The sequence below is a fragment of the Diceros bicornis genome, chromosome 7, assembly GCF_020826845.1.
Source record: "Diceros bicornis minor isolate mBicDic1 chromosome 7, mDicBic1.mat.cur, whole genome shotgun sequence".
NCBI classification, from domain to species: domain Eukaryota; kingdom Metazoa; phylum Chordata; class Mammalia; order Perissodactyla; family Rhinocerotidae; genus Diceros; species Diceros bicornis.
In genome coordinates, this window is record NC_080746.1 from 60096551 (window position 1) to 60112602 (window position 16052).

Here is a 16052-nt window from a genome sequence, read left to right on the forward strand (position 1 = left end):
ACTGTACTCCAAGATGTTTCTTTCTACCAAAACTTTTTCTTTCCTTCTCTCCTTAACTCAAAGTGAAGCTAACATCAATGTCTGACAGCTCTTCCAGCCTCCTTCTGGTCTATTCTTGTCTTCTTTTTGTAATAAATGTTACCTAGCCCCTTGTTTGCTGCTTATTGATTTTGCCCCAGGATGTCATGCTCTGTTAACAATCTTCTCAACTACTTGCACGTTAAACACTCTTGTCTGGCCTTTGTGATTCTTATGATATTTGCAGCACCCAGGTATTTGGTGATTAACCACTGTAATCTGGCCTCTATTAAGTCAAGTCTTCACCATATGCATGAATATTAATGAGCCTGGCTCTGTGACTTCATCTCCTACTACCATCCCTGGTCAACAGAGGAGAGTCACTTCTCAACTAATTGGTGATGCTGGTATCATTTTCATAGCTCATTCCTAGTGGCCTTGGGGAATGGAGTGTCCTCCAGGCCTCTCATGGGACACACCCTTGGGTGGGTTCTGACATTATATAATCTGTCCATCCCAGCATGCTCACATTCCTCACTCACTTTATTCCATAGATAAAAGAATAGTTTGTAAAAGAAGTAGAACTCTGAATAAAATGTAGGTTAAAAGCAAAAGGGGAAGGAATGTTTTATTTTAGAGTGGGAAGTAGCATGATTCAACCTGTCGCATGAGAGGAATGATGAGGATACCAGTCTAGTTGGAATCCCAGGTAATGAAGAAAATAAGAAAGCCTTTTACTACAAGGCTGAGAGACTTCTACAAGATCCACCTGAACGAAACATTGTGATTCATTTTTTTTTCCATAAGTTGATTGGATGGCAGTGTACTAGATGGATCAATTGAAGACAGAGAAAAGGGTGAACATCAATGAAAGAACAGATGTACATCAGTGAAAGAATTGGAACATACATAGAGTATGGAAAAATGTTGTACAAAGATGATATGCCTTCTCATGCACGCTGCTGTTTTTTTTTTCTGGTCACTCTTTTTTATTTCTACATGTTATCTATGGGATGAGCTACTCATATTCTCAAGACTCTTCTATGAGTATCTTTTTAATAGTGCCCTCTTGAGCTACTGAAATTTATTAGAATGTTAATTTAATAAATTTGCCTTGAGCACTCGATATACCAAACACTAGTCTATTTCCTGTAATGAAGTATACTAAGTAATATGTATGTGTAGTATCCTAGACGTTTTGTAGACCAACACAACTCAAGCTAAATAAAATTGTGCAAGATTTTGTTTGCACATTATAAAAGTCCCCTAATGCTTTTCTTCTTTCCCATCATTTTGTTTTCTTGCTCAGTTCCAGCTAGAGTTCTCCAACGGTGTTGAATCTTTTCTTTACCAGGTTTAGCTAGAAGCACCCTTTTTAATGCTGTACCCTTTTGAACATGTCAAGATAAAGTCCCTGAACTTTAACATTTTTATGTGTTCTATTTTTCCGAGTCTCCAAGCAGCTAGCAAGCATGCAGAAATTACCAGAACAAAAGCTCCCCCACGTATAAAATTCTGGAAGCACAACCAAATTTCTAAACCAAATCTACAAATCTATTCCTTTATAAAATAGCATTGTTCAAGCAAAAGATGTCCTTCAAGCAACTAATACAAATCTTGTAATCAAAATTCACTTGAAAGAATCCGATAGGTAGATAGAACAGAAGAATAAAGAAAGAAAGGTTTTCTGGTTTTCTTATTCTTCAATGCTATATCCAGACAAAACCTATGACTTTAAAACTCGCTAGAGTATTCTCCCACGTAGAGTAAAAGGGTGATTCAATACTTCTTACATTCCTCCACAGAGTTGCTTCCGAAATACTCTTCTTCTCTATTTAACTTTGGAAACATTTTCAACTCAGATGGCAACACAAACAACGAGTATAATTTTGTGTTATCAACAATCACAACACTTAGTACATTATTTTGTAATTTTTTGTCTATGTTGCTACTTCACACATTAGACTTTAAGCTTCTTTAGTGCAGGGGAATATGTTTTCTTGATCTTTTGATTTCTATTGCTTCTTACAAGGCCAAATATAAGTAAGCCTCCAGTTGTTTGTGTGCTGGTAAACTGAATATCTGAAAAAAAAAATATGCTCATTTGCAGAGTATGCCAATTTCCATGGTATAAATGGTGATTTCAAGCCACCATATGACATAACTGAACACAGAGTTGACAAGAGAAGTACATTATAGCCTCTTAGAAGCTGGTGAGAGCTGGTTCCATCACATTGCTGCCCCCAGTGTTTGTGGTGTACAAGAAGCATCGCTCCTATCTATTACCACTTTCTCAACTAAATAAAATTGATGTGATTCCCGGCAGGTTGCCATCCCCTTTTTCCTCTGAATTTTTCTACCATTTTATACAAATGAGTTTTAAGTTTCTATCTGCCTCTCAAATTGATATAGTTATTTTAGTCCCTTTTTAGGAGCAAAATATTTTAGGTCCAGCTTTATACAACTGTTTATAGGCTGACCATCATGAGTTATTTACCTTGGCTCTTTGTTTAAGATAACCAAGGTAGGCCCTTCATGGCATTTGTGAAACATCTGAAATCTTATGGAAAATAATATGACTATGTTTATATGTGACTTTTTGTGGAGAAGGGTTCATGGATTTCACTAGATTCCAAAGGAGCCATTGTGCAGAAAAAGGTTAAGAACCTCTGCCCCATGCTTCCTTATATTCTACAATAGTTCATAATCTTTTCCATTTCTCCAAAGTTCCCATTTCCTGTAATGAATTAGTAAATGTCCCTAATCCTTGAAGCTTTTCTATTGCCTGTCCCATGCTGGGTACCGATCTATGGCTTACATGCCAGGACTTATCTATTTCTACCTTTTGTACTCTTAGTTATGAATGAAGAAAATAAGCTAAAGTATCCTCTAAGTAGGACAACACAACTCTTTTTTGGGTTTTTTTGGCTGAGGGAGATTTGACCTGAGCTAAGACCTGTTGCCAGTCTTCCCCTATTTTGTATGTGGACAACCATCACAGCCTGGCCACTGATAGACGAGTGGTGTAGGTCTGCCCCTGGGAACCGAACCAGGGCTGCCAAAGCAGAACTTGCCAAACTTAACCACTAGGCCACCAGGGCTGGCCCCAACACAACTCTTTAAGCATGAGATATAGACACAGAGACCCAGTACTAACTTTTGATCTTATAACATTTTTCCTAGTTGCTTTTGGCAGAGTATGGAATACACAAGTCAAGAACATGGCATCTAAGAAAGCCTGAATTGAAATCTCAACCCTGATTCATGTTAGATGTCTGGCCTTTGGTGGCCTAGATGTCTTTAGGCCTCGGTTTCTTCATCTTTAAAATATAATTAATAATATTGTACATTTCATTGAGCTGTTTTGAAGAATAAGTGAAATATGTCTTAAAAGCTGTTACTAGAACACATAGTATAAAATAAACAAGCGCTAAATGTTAGTTAACTACTATGAGTATTATTTTTATTATTTCATTATTACTATTTTCACATTTCCTTTATTGGACTATAAAACTCAATAATTTAAATATATCATACTTATATTTTATGACCTAAAACCCCAAATTTCTTACTAAATACTTATTGAATAAAGAAAATGAGAAAAACATCTATAAGCAGTAAACTACCAGGGTTCCTTTTCTCCAATAAAAGTGGCCTTTTTTAGGTTTTTCTCAAACAATCAGCTGTTTATTTCATAAGGAGTAGACTGAGTATAGCCTTGCGAATCTGTTTTGTTTTTACACTATAGATGCTGGGATTGAGTACAGGGGGCAAAAGCAGGTATATATTAGCCATCACTGAGTGGACCACTTTGGGGGCTGATCTACCATAGCGATGCACCAACGATAGGCTCATCCAGGGGATGTAGAAAATAGCAACTGCTCCAATATGGGAGACACAGGTGCTAAAGACCTTCTTTTGTTCTTCAGAGGAGGCAATACTGAGGACAGAGCGAATGATCAAGATATAAGTCAGGACAATGCATGGTGTATCTACTCCTGTGGTCAGCATGAGAACAATTAATCCCCAGATGCTGTTGGCCCGAGTATCTGAACGTGCTAATTTAATCACATCTGGATGGTAACAGTAGGAGTGAGAAAGGATATTTGCTCTACAGAAATTAAGGGGCTTAAGGAGCAAGAGTAGTGGCATTATCAATACTACAGTGCGTGTAATCATTAAGAGGCCCATTTGAACGATTCTGGAATTAGTGAGACTGGTAGTATATCTCAGAGGATCACAGATAGCCACATAGCGGTCGAAAGCCATAGCCACTAGCACTCCAGATTCTATGATGGTAAATCCATGAAGAAAAAACATCTGGGCAATGCAGGTATCTAGCCTTATTTCTCTTGCATCAAACCAGAGGATGCCTAATGTTGTTGACATTGTAGAAACAGTCAAGCCCAAGTCTGCAGCTGACAACATGGAGAGGAAATAGTACATGGGCTCATGGAGAGTCTGCTGGGTAATGCTGACCAACAGGATCATACTGTTCCCAGAAAGGGCAATGGCATACAGACAACAAAAAGGAATGGAGATCCAGGCATGGACAGACTCTGCTCCAGGAATGCCGGTCAATAAGAAGGTTGGAAATTGAGATGTCGTGTTACTTAGGATCTCCATGTTGTCCTGAATTTGTAGCATTTGTCATCACAATGCTCACATCCTATAGATATAATAAATTACATTGTTACACGAAAATATCTAGATAAATTTTCTTTGGGTTAGGAGTGTTATCGAAGGTCATGAATAAGCACTGTATCATTGAGAAAACTCTAAACCAAACTCTAACATTCATCTGCATTTATAATAATGGATATTTATCAAATATATAAACATTTTTACTCTTAAATTTAAGGAAATATGTCCATATTACTTTATACATATTGATGATGATTATTTTCTGTTGACAGAATTTTAAGCTCCATTAGATCAGAAGATTAGATGAATAGAGACTTACTTAAGAAAAATAAATGCATTTAATTTTGAATATGTCCTTTATGAAATGACTAAGAGAAATCCACCCAAAGATATCCATGGATCTGAAGTGCCCTTGTGGGTTTGAATCTCCAGCCGAAAATCTCCATATTTGTGCTGGAAGCAAAAATATCCAGTTGTTTGCTAGATATAGATTGGGAAGTTATAGTTGCATAAGTGTCATTTTAATCTAACTTCCGAGAGTCGATTTATAAGAGACAACCAGTGAAGGTGGAACTCTGCATGAGTTATTAAAAGGACTATATACACTAAAATAAGATGAGACTAGACATTTTATAGGAACCATAAAAGCTAAGAAAGCAGGGTGTTACAACTGTATGTTACGTGAACAACAGTGTCAGATTGCTTTAGCGATCAAGTCTGCTAAGGATTAATAATTCCAGAAGCAGATGAGAACCCATGTCATGGTCACATTAGTAACTCTGGAAAAAAGTAATAGAAGTCCAGCAATGAAAGCTAAAAATCTCCTACAGTGGCTTGAGGAATGAATAGAAAAATAAGTAGTGGTGGCACAGTGTATAGTATTTCTGGAAACTTATCAGTGAAGGCAAGGAGAGAAACAGGTCATGACTAAAGAAGACTGTAAGGTGGATGGAGGATTTTTGCAAGACTGAAAAGACTTAGAGAAATATATATATTTATGAACTGAGATTTAATATACAGAAGATAGTGAGAGATTGAAAATGTAGAAGATAGTGATAAACTGGTATAGAAAATTCCTTTTAAAAGTAGTAGTTGATTGGTAGAAGGAAGTGCAGCTATGACATACAACTATCTACTGGGGCTTTGGGGGAAAAATAAATAAAAAAATTATAAAAAAAAGTGGTAGTTGATTGAATATAGAGCATGATAGTATTTAGCCTTCAAAAAGATGCGCATTATCATTTCCATCGACACTAGAGATAAGTGGCAAATGGGTATGTTGGTGGAGAGTTATGTGAGGGGAATTATCAGGCAGTGCCTACTTGTTTTTTTATTGTAGTCAAATATACCTAATATAAAATTTACCATCTTGACCATGTTTAAAGTATACAGTTTACTGGTATTAAATATATTCATAATATTGTGCAACTGTTACCACCATCCATCTCTATATCTCTTTTCATCTTGTAAAACCCAAACTCTATACCCATTAAACATTCCCCGTTCCCCAATTTCCCCAGCCTCTGGCAACCACCTTTCTACTTTATATATGATTTGTACTACTTTAAATATTTCATGTGAATGGAATCATGCAACACTTGTCCTATTGTGCTGGCTTATTTTATTTAGTATAATGTCCTCAAGAGTCATCCATGTCATAGCATATATCATAATTTCCTTCCTTTTTAACCAGTGCCTAATTTTATTCCCTCTGAATTATTAGGGGGAAATTTACTCCTGTTCAAAGCATATGAAGAGATAGATACTAATTTGAGGATAACATAGGGTTTTCAGTAGACATTGCAGTGAATAGGAGAGGCAATTGAATCAATACACACAGAAATGTTATAAATTTTATAAAGTCTTATTCAATGAAAATTTAAAAAATAATTTTTAAAGTTATACATTTAAATTGTTAAATGGTTAAAATAAATTCTAGGAAGACAAATCTCATAATAGCAATAATTGTTATTATAATATTAATACTTTTCAAACAAGCTTTTTAAAATACGAAGTAAAGTTTACTTCCTGAGAGTAAATCCGTGTCATACGTATACATGTTACCATTCCCTTTATGCTAGTTTTATATAGCTTCTTTTAAACTTCAGTTTTCATTCAATCTTAGAAAAAATGTTACAATTATTAACTATAAACCAGGAGGTGTCAGATATCTGTGTGTTGGATGGATCTCTGAGGACAGGGTGGACCCTAATGTTATCCAACTTTTCAGTAAGCCCATATAAATTTTGTAAATAGGTAATAATTAAAGCACAAAGTCAACACAATGAACACCTTTCTCTACCTTCTTACCAGCTTCATGTGGGAAGAGGAGCCTTCTCTGTCTTCACCAGCAGAGAGAGAACAGGTTACAGTTCTGGAGCCATGGACTTTATAGTAAAGTGGGATTGAGCTGTGGGGACATTGGTAAAATGTGAATGTCCCTGGGGTTGTAGACAGAGAAAAACTGAAATCCATCTCTCTCCATTTCTAAATACAGGACAATGTTGTATAATCTCAGAAGAGTTTTAGCTACTAACTTAAGTAACCAGTGATTCACAGGGATATTAAATGCAAAGCAAATAGACCAAATCATTCATATAAATGGAAAGTTTAGGTATTGTACTAGGCCCTAGGGAATAGAGAGAGGCATGTCACTGTCTATGGATTGTCAGTATCCTGAGAAGATAGGAAAGCAAACCAATGTTCACTGGAATAATTATGGTGACAATGAAGAGAGAAAGAATATGCACCCTGGTCTCCAAGCCCCTGTACCTATACTACCACATTGATCCATAGGGAGAATGATACATCCACTCCCAAATCCATCTCTGCCCAGCCACTCACTAGCTTTTCTCCAAGAAATAGGTCAGGTCCTGATACATTAACGGGGCCCCATTTTGTCAGTGGCTGGGTCACTGTGAGTGAGTGATGATTTCTCATGTGCATGTGTTCTTGCTCTCCTACTTGCTGTTTTCCTGTGGTAATAAGTTCAAGGGCCTAGACTCTTGGGGAAGTTTGGTCATCTTTGCCAATGTGGGCAGTTGAGTAATGGATGCAGATTGCTTTACAGGCCTAGCAATTCTAGATTCATAGGAAAGGAGAAGACTCAAACCCAAACATTATGTTTCTTCTTATAGAGAAGCACTACATTGGCAGAGAGTCTTGAGTTTGCCTATATATCAATAAAGCCAGTAAATTTTTTCCTCACATAGCTATTTTTCTTTAATTTCTACTTGTCTGTTGTTCCTATGCCTCCCTGTTGGAGAACTCTTAATGGCCAAATGTGTGAGGGGTTCACTTCAAGCACTAGAACTGTAACTGGAACCCCTATCAAGTGCCTGGACTGATACTTCAACAACAAGAAGGAACTGTGAGCAAATTATTGTGCCAAATTTTATGAGCCAGTGTGAAAGAATTAAAACTGTTCCCTTCAAAGAGCTTAGAATCTAACTAGAGTCTCCACCCAAATCTTTCTGTGAGGGACAGATGATAAAATAATAAAATAGTCCCTGATTACCCCTGCCTCATTGTCCTCAAGCCCTTGTGTAATTCTTTGCTCATGAGTGTGGGTAGGACTTGTGACTTGCTGCTAACCAGTAGCATACGGCAAAGGTGACAGGATATCACTTCTGTGCTTATGTTACATTGGATGTGGCTTTAATGAAGCAAACTGTCCTGTTGGGCAGGCCTACATAGCAAGAACCAAGGGTCTTCTCCAGGCCACAACCAGCTAAATGTGGTATCTTCTAGCTAATAGCCAGAAAGAAACTGAGTGCCTAATTCCAATAGGCCACAAGGAACTAACTGAATCTTGCCAGTAGTCATATGATCTTGAAAGCATATACTTTCCCAGTCAGGCAGGATATGCTCCCCCGGGATAGGAGCAGGGCATGACAGGGCCACCTGTGCCCCAAAAGATGGAAGGAAAAGGGAGGAATAGATAGGCAGGCTTGGGGGAAGGTAGCCTTCTCTGGTATCCTCCAGCTCTTCTCAGGAGCTCAGAAGCCTTTGCTTAGGTCCAAAAGCCAGGAAAAGCTTGGCACATAAATTGGTGGATGGTGCCCTTATCTACCTCCCCATCTGAAGACTGATAGTCAAGAGACTGGAGTTCAGACCGAACTATTTTTGTAGCAAACATTTGAGCTATTCTCAAATGAGACCCTGGTCCTTAGGGCACCTTGATTATAGCCTTGCAGAGACTCAGCTAAGCTATACCCAGATTCCTGATTTACAGAAACTGTGATATAAAAATTTTGAGTTCTTCTAAGCTGCTATGTTTGTGGTAATTTGTTATATAGCAATAGGTATCTTCTACTAAAGGTGAAAGAAATTTGTTTCGGTGGCTCTTGACCTCTCTTCTGTCTCTGGTTCCTAATGAGCAGAGAAGCACTAACATACGGAGTGACATCTACTGCCCTGAGTGATAACTCATGACTGTTTACTGAGATTTTGAAGTTATCTAGGACAAAGACTTTGCTTTTTATGGTTTGTACATTATCTAAAACACCCAGAACACATCTGGATACATTGTAGGAAGCAAATGATGATTTGTTGAATTGTAAGTAAAATTTTAATGGAAAAGTAATATCATTCAGCAACGTATTCATTTCATTAGTCAACTATTCAGTGATTTAACACATATAATGCAAACTTTGCCAATGATATAGAACAGAGGCCAGCAAGTTGTTTTTTTTATTTTCTTTAAAGACAAGATAGTAAATATTTTAGGCTTTTTCAGGCTATATAGCTCTATTTCTTGACTATTCCATTTTGATGTTGTAGCATGTAAATCTGAATTAGCATGGCTATGTTCAAATTAAACTTCATTTATATAAACAGGTAGTAGGCCAGATTTGGCTTGCAGGCTGTAGTTTGCCAATCTTGTTAGAAACCTTAACTAGATATCCTCTCCTATCCCATCCCAATATCTATCCCTTCCTTCTAGACCAAAAGTAACTGCCATCCTGATTTCCAATATTCTGGATTAGTTTTGCCTATAACTTGCACTTATAACGTACTAAAACATAAATATATAAATTGAATAATACAGTATGTATGCTTTTGTTTCTGGCTCTTTCTCAACAGTATCTGTATATTTCCACATTGTAGATAGCAGACGTTGGTTCTTATTCTTTTTTTTTTTTTTTTTTGGTGAGGGCGATTGGCCCTGAGCTAACATCCATAGCCAATGTTCCTCTTTTTGCTGAGGAAGATTAGCCCTGAGCTTCATCTGTGCCCATTTTCCTCTATTACGTATGTGGACGCCACCACAGCATGGCTTGATGAGTGGTACATATGTCTACACCCCGGATTAGAACCTGTGAGCCCCAGGCCACTGAAGCGGACCGTGTAAACTGAACAACTACACCACCAGGCCAGCCCCTCTTATTAATTCTTATATTTATATGAACTCACTAAAAGTTGTCACTTTTTCTTTTCCTGGACACTTCATTTGTGCTCAGGTTTTTATTATAAGAACTACACTACTACAAACATTATTATATCTTTTGGAGCACACAGATAAGCCTTTCTGTTGGTTATATTCTAGGGGTTAAATTGCTGGGTCAAATTGAGATCCTATCAAACAGTTTTTGAAAGAGTTTGCACCAATTTACACTCACATAAGTAGCATGAGAGAGTTCCTGTCAATTCATATCTTTACCAATATTTGGTATTATCAGTATTTTTAATGTTAACCATTCTTGTGGGTTGGTAGTCTATTTGATTTTGGTATTTGTTCACATTTTCCCTAACTAATGATGTTGTACACGTTTTCATATGTTTGATGGGTGAATATAGTTTATTATGAAATACCTGTTCTGAAGTTTTCTCCATTTTTCCACTGGCTTGTGTGATTTTTCTTATTGATTTTATAGAGTTCCTTATGTATACAGGACACAGATCCTCTTTATAATGTTAACTTTCTTGAAAGTGTCTTTGATGAACAGAATTTACTGTTTTAATTTAGATCAAGCTGTTTTCCCTTTATTTTTAGTGCTTTCTATGTTCTTCTGTTTAAGAAATAGCTGCTTACTCCAAGAACTTAAATATATTGTCCAATGTTATCTACAGGAACTCAAAGAGATAGAAAACATCTTCTAAAGCATACAGGGAACAACTCCAAGATAGATCATATGTTAGGTCACAAAACAAATCTTAATAAAATTGCCCATCAGCCCTACAGGGATTCTGAGGCTTTCTCAGATGCTTTGTATAAATGCGACTATTCACATACCTTGCTTCTTCTTGCTCAGGACTTCTTAAGATGATATGCCTTCTCTGGAACCTTCAGATCCAGGCTGGGTGCTGCTGCCTCTCATTTGTTTTCCCTAGGGTTGTGCTGATAGTTCAACTTTGGGTGCTTTCTGTCAGCCCCTCAGAGTCCAGCCAATTTTCTGTGGGCTCACAGGCCATCTGCCAAAGCTCAATCTCTCCACCTGTGAGGATGCACACAGTGAGCCACCCAAAAGTGTGTACGGTGAAGTGCGTGGCGTATTGGGAGTGCCTATTTGTCTTATAGGGGGTCTGAGGTGAGGCATCCCCATCAGCTTGTGGGTGGGCTTCCTAACGAAGTCCACAAATTGGTTAACAGGATCTGCATCCTTTCTGTGAGTTCTAGTCCTTGGCTGCTCTGCTTCCAGTCCCTCAGTCATGTAGATCACCCCAAATTCTGAGAGGGGTGAGAAAAGCATGGACCTCATGATGCTGTGCAGCAATTTGCACAAATGGGGAAGCCAGGTGCTCCTTCACTACCCTCTCACTTTCCCCTGCGGAAGAGGCCATCTCTCTTGCCACTGAGCTGTGCTGCCTTGGGATAGTGTGATTCAGGTAAAGTGAAGACATTCTTCCCCTCTTCACTGCATCTATTTTTGGATTTTTTTACTCCAATGATGTGCTGGAACTTATGCCTTGGATTCCTGACTCCCATAATCATACTCTTGTCTATAGGTGATTATCAAATCACTGTTCTTTGGAGGGACAAAGGTAGAAAACTCCTATTACACCATCTTGCTCACTTTCATGGTCCTGGCCCAGGCGATGCTATCTCTTCAGACCTCTGTCATAATATAGTCTGAAAGACTTGGAGCAGTGGGGCATCCCACAGAGCCTTACACTGGTTTACTATGTCAATGATATGATGAAACTGTGCTAATCATATGGGTTGGACAAGAAGTAGCTAGTAACGCATGCACTGCAGAGAGAGGTTGGCAACATTTAGTGGCCCAGTGTTCCGGGGCATGCTAGGATATCTCTTTCACAGTACAGGAAAATTATCATGTCTTGCACTTCCCACCACAAGAAGGAAGCACAATGCTTAGTAGACCACTTTGGGTTCTGGAGGCATGCACACTGACCGTGCTTCTCTCCCCATCTCTTTCCACACATAATTAGGTGTGGCCTAGCTGACACTGAGCTTTTCTCAAATACCAAGAGGCTCCTCAGACATTTGTATATGTTTCCTATTGAAGGGTTAGCTTATTTGTGTACATTCCCTCTGAACGAAGATAAAAGCTCTACGTATTCACGGGCCTAAGGAATACGGCTAGTTATGAAATCAGGCTCTGGTCTGGCCATGCCCAAATACGTGAAGACAGCTGTCAGCAGCTTTGCTGTCCCCTCCGCCTCCCCCACATTTATGTTTCTGGGGCACAAGAGAAGGTACTCTACTATATACTTCATCTATAGTTCTGATGTAGGGAGACTTCCAAAACTACTCTGGATTAATATTCTGTTACTTAATCTAATGTTCAAGTGTGTGTGCGCGTGCACGCACGTTCATCCCTTTTGTGGTAAGTATAAGTACTTCACTCCCCTTCACTGGCAAATAATACTCCATTTTATGGATCTACCATGTTTTATATAGCCACTTTTTAGCTGATGGACTTTTGAGTGGCAGTACCTTTGTTGAAAACAGTATTCTTTCCTCATTGAACTTTTTGTCACCTGTGTCAAAAATCAATTGACAAGAAACGTGAGGGTTTATTTCTGGACTCTCACTTCCATTCCATTGATCTGTATGTCTAGCCCATGCCAGTACTACACTATGTGGATTCCTGTAGCTTTGTAGTAAATTTTGAAATGGTTAACTTTGAATCCTCCAATTTTGCTCTTCTTTTTAAGATGGTTTTGGCTATTCTGGGTGCCATAAAATTCTCTAAGTTTTGGGACTATCTTTTCAATTTAGGTGAAGAAACAAGCTTGAATTTTGATAAGGATTGCATTACATCTATAAATCAATTTGAGGAGTACAGCCACTTTAATCATATTAAATCTTTAAGTTCATGAACATGGCATCTCTTCCCTGTTATTTAGGACCTCTTTAATATCTTTGAGCAGTGTTTTTGTGTACAGTGTTCTCAGTGTGCAAGTCTTGTACCTCCTGGCTGAATTTATTTCAAAGTATTTTTATTCTTTTTGATGCTATTGTAAATGGAATTTTTTCTTTATTTCAGTTGTAGATTATTCATTGCAAGTGTATAGAAATACAATTAATTTTTTTATGTATTGATCTTGTGTTCTGCAACTTTGCTGAAGTCATTTATTAGTTTTAATACTTTTGAAATGGATATCTTAGGATCTTCTATACAAAAAATCAGATCATATGCAAATAGAAATAATTTTACTTCCTCCTTTACAATCTGTACAGTTTTTATTTTATTTGCTTTTCTAATTGACCTGGCCAGACCCTCCAATACAATGTTGCATAAATTGGTGAGAGTGGATGTTCTTGTTTTGTCCATCATCTTAGGATAAAGCATTCAGTATGTACCATTAAGTATAATGTTACTTGTGGATTTCTTTTAGATGTCTATTATCAGTTGAGGAAATTCCTTTTCATTCCTAATTATCGAGTGTTTTTATCATGGATGAATGTTGAATTTTGCCAAAACCCTTTTCTTCGTTGATTCATCTATTGAGATGATCATGTGGTTCTTGTCCTTTATTCTGTTGTCTTTGTGTAATATATATAAATATATATATATATATATTTTTTTACCCCCCCCCCTCAATGTTCAGCAACCATGCATTTCTGGTGAATCCCACTTGGTCATGATGTATAATCCATTTTATATGTTACTGAATTTAGTTTGCTAGTGTTTTATCGAGAATATTTGGATGTAAAGTCACAAGACATATTGATTTTTTGTATTCTTTCCTGTGAAGTCTTTGTCTGGTTTTGACATCAGGGTAAAATGGCTTCATAGAATGAGTTGGGGTGTGTTTTGTCCTCTTTTGTTTTTTGGAAGAGTTTGTGAAGAATTGATGTTATTTTTTCTTTAGGTGTTTGTTTAATTCACCAGTGAATCCATTTAGACCTGGGTTTTTCTTCTTTGTGAATTTTAAAATTACTAATTCAGTGTTATCAAAGAATCAACTCTTGATTTGTTGATTTTACCTATTGTTTTTCAATTCTCTATTTCATTAATTCCCACTAAACTAATCACTAATGTAACTGTTATTGTTTTCTTCTTTTTGCCTGGTTTAAGTTTAGTTTGCTATTTTTTTTCCCCCCAATATCTTAACGTGGAAGTTTAGTAATTGATTTGTGATATTTCCTTTTTCAATATAGGTATTTATGGTTATAAATTTTCCTTTAAGCACTCTTTAGCTTCACCTCTCAATTTTGGTATTTGATCATCTTCATTCATCTCAAAGTATTTTCTAATTCTTGTTGTGATTTCATTTTTGGAGCCTTGATTATTTAGGAGTGTATTATTTAATTTTCAAATATTTGTGAATTTCCAAATTTTTCTTATTGATTTATAATTTACTTCTGTTGGAGTTAAACCTATGTTTTATGTGCATGGAACTAGGCAAGATAACATATAGTCTTTTCAGCTTGTATCTCTTCTCATGAATCCTCTGCCTTATAATAGAGCTGGAGACAATGTGGTTGGGGCCTCAGTATTCTCTGACTGCCATGCCTAGGATAGAACTTCTGCCATAAAAGTGGGGCTGGGTGGATGAAGAGAGCCATTGACGTCTTGACTGCGCTTCCTTGGAATTTAGCTTGTACAATTGGACCTGCTGTGTGAAAAATGATTAATCCTGTGGTCTGCCCTTCCTGGGAGATATCACAGCCTTAGACTGAGAGCTGGTAAGGATGGGGGTGGAGTGGGAGAGTGAGGAAGGAAGCTGTGTGTTCTTGGCCACACCTACCTGGAGTGGAGCTATCAATATGTTGAACTGTGGGGGAAAAGAAGGGTGAAAGCTGCTGTGATTAAAGTGCCACAGACTCACTCTGTTCCTACAGTGATTTAATAGATTCTCTTGAATCAGTGGTTTTTCATTTGCTGTGTGCCCTTAGGGCAATTTCTAGAGAATTTAAATGTTGCTACCTATATCTATATATAATTCTCACTATTTATGATTGTTTCCCTGGAGAACATGTCCACAGATCTCATGCTACCATTCTGAAAGTTTCTCTTTCCGATTCTTTTTTTTTTTTTTTTGTGAGGAAGATCAGCCCTGAGCTAACATCCATGCCAATCCTCCTCTTTTTGCTGAGGAAGACTAGTCCTGGGCTAACATCCATGCCCATCTTCCTCTGCTTTATATGGGATGTGGCCACAGCATGGCTTGACAAACGGTGCATCAGTGCGCGCCCAGGAGCTGAACCCGGCCTCCAGCAGTGGAGCACATGTACTTAACTGCTAGGCCCCGGGGCCGGCCCTCTCTCCAATTCTTGACTTTATAGTTCAAACAATACATTGTGATGGTTTCCTGATATCCCCAGGTTGGATTAAACATTCTTCTTATATATTCTTATTACTCCCTTTGTTTATATATATATATATTTTAGGATATCACATAGTCTATCAGATTTTGATTGGTTTCTTTTTTATCTAAGTATTTCACTAATTATGAAAATATCTTGCTTCTCTCTGCCACCGTATCATATTGTGCATTGTCTGACAATAGTAGCCACTCAGTAAATGAAAGAATGATCAATGATGATTAAATTACATGCAAGAAAAATACATAACAGGGTCTAATTTAATACAAGATTAAACAAAACGTAATAACTTAAAGTATACTTTAAGAAAATAAAATAGGACAGAAAGATATCAGTTATTATTTTCAGTATAATTTTGGAGGCTTGATCTAATGGGCAAAGTGTTCATTTTAGTCATTGTCATTCATGCTTTCAAAACTTTACTCACATATCCATAATATTAGGACATTTCATTGCTCAATGCTAAAGTGTAAATTAGTAATAGTTCTATTGAAAATAAAAAATAAATTTTTGCAAAACTGCATCTCCCACCCACCCCACCGAATCTCCTAGTTTTTTCAGTTTTGAGTAATGATAGAGAGATCATATTGATTAACCACTAGGTCTCTGAAGTGATAACTAAGGAGTAGATTTTATTGCAGAGGTGTTAGAG

At 37.3% G+C, this 16052-nt stretch overlaps 1 protein-coding gene across 1 annotated transcript; it reads right to left on the reverse strand.

Moving 5' to 3' along the window:
• Positions 1-3705: 3705 nt before the first annotated feature.
• LOC131407971 (olfactory receptor 51F1-like) lies at positions 3706-4665 on the reverse strand. The gene has a single exon (XM_058544554.1). The coding sequence runs from the start codon at positions 4663-4665 to the stop codon at positions 3706-3708; it is 960 nt and encodes a 319-aa protein (XP_058400537.1).
• Positions 4666-16052: the final 11387 nt, after the last annotated feature.

What these genes read in the sequence shown, in the direction of transcription:
- LOC131407971 (XM_058544554.1), bottom strand. Translation starts at nt 4,665, where the DNA reads ATGCTACAAATTCAGGACAACATGGAGATCCTAAGTAACACGACATCT.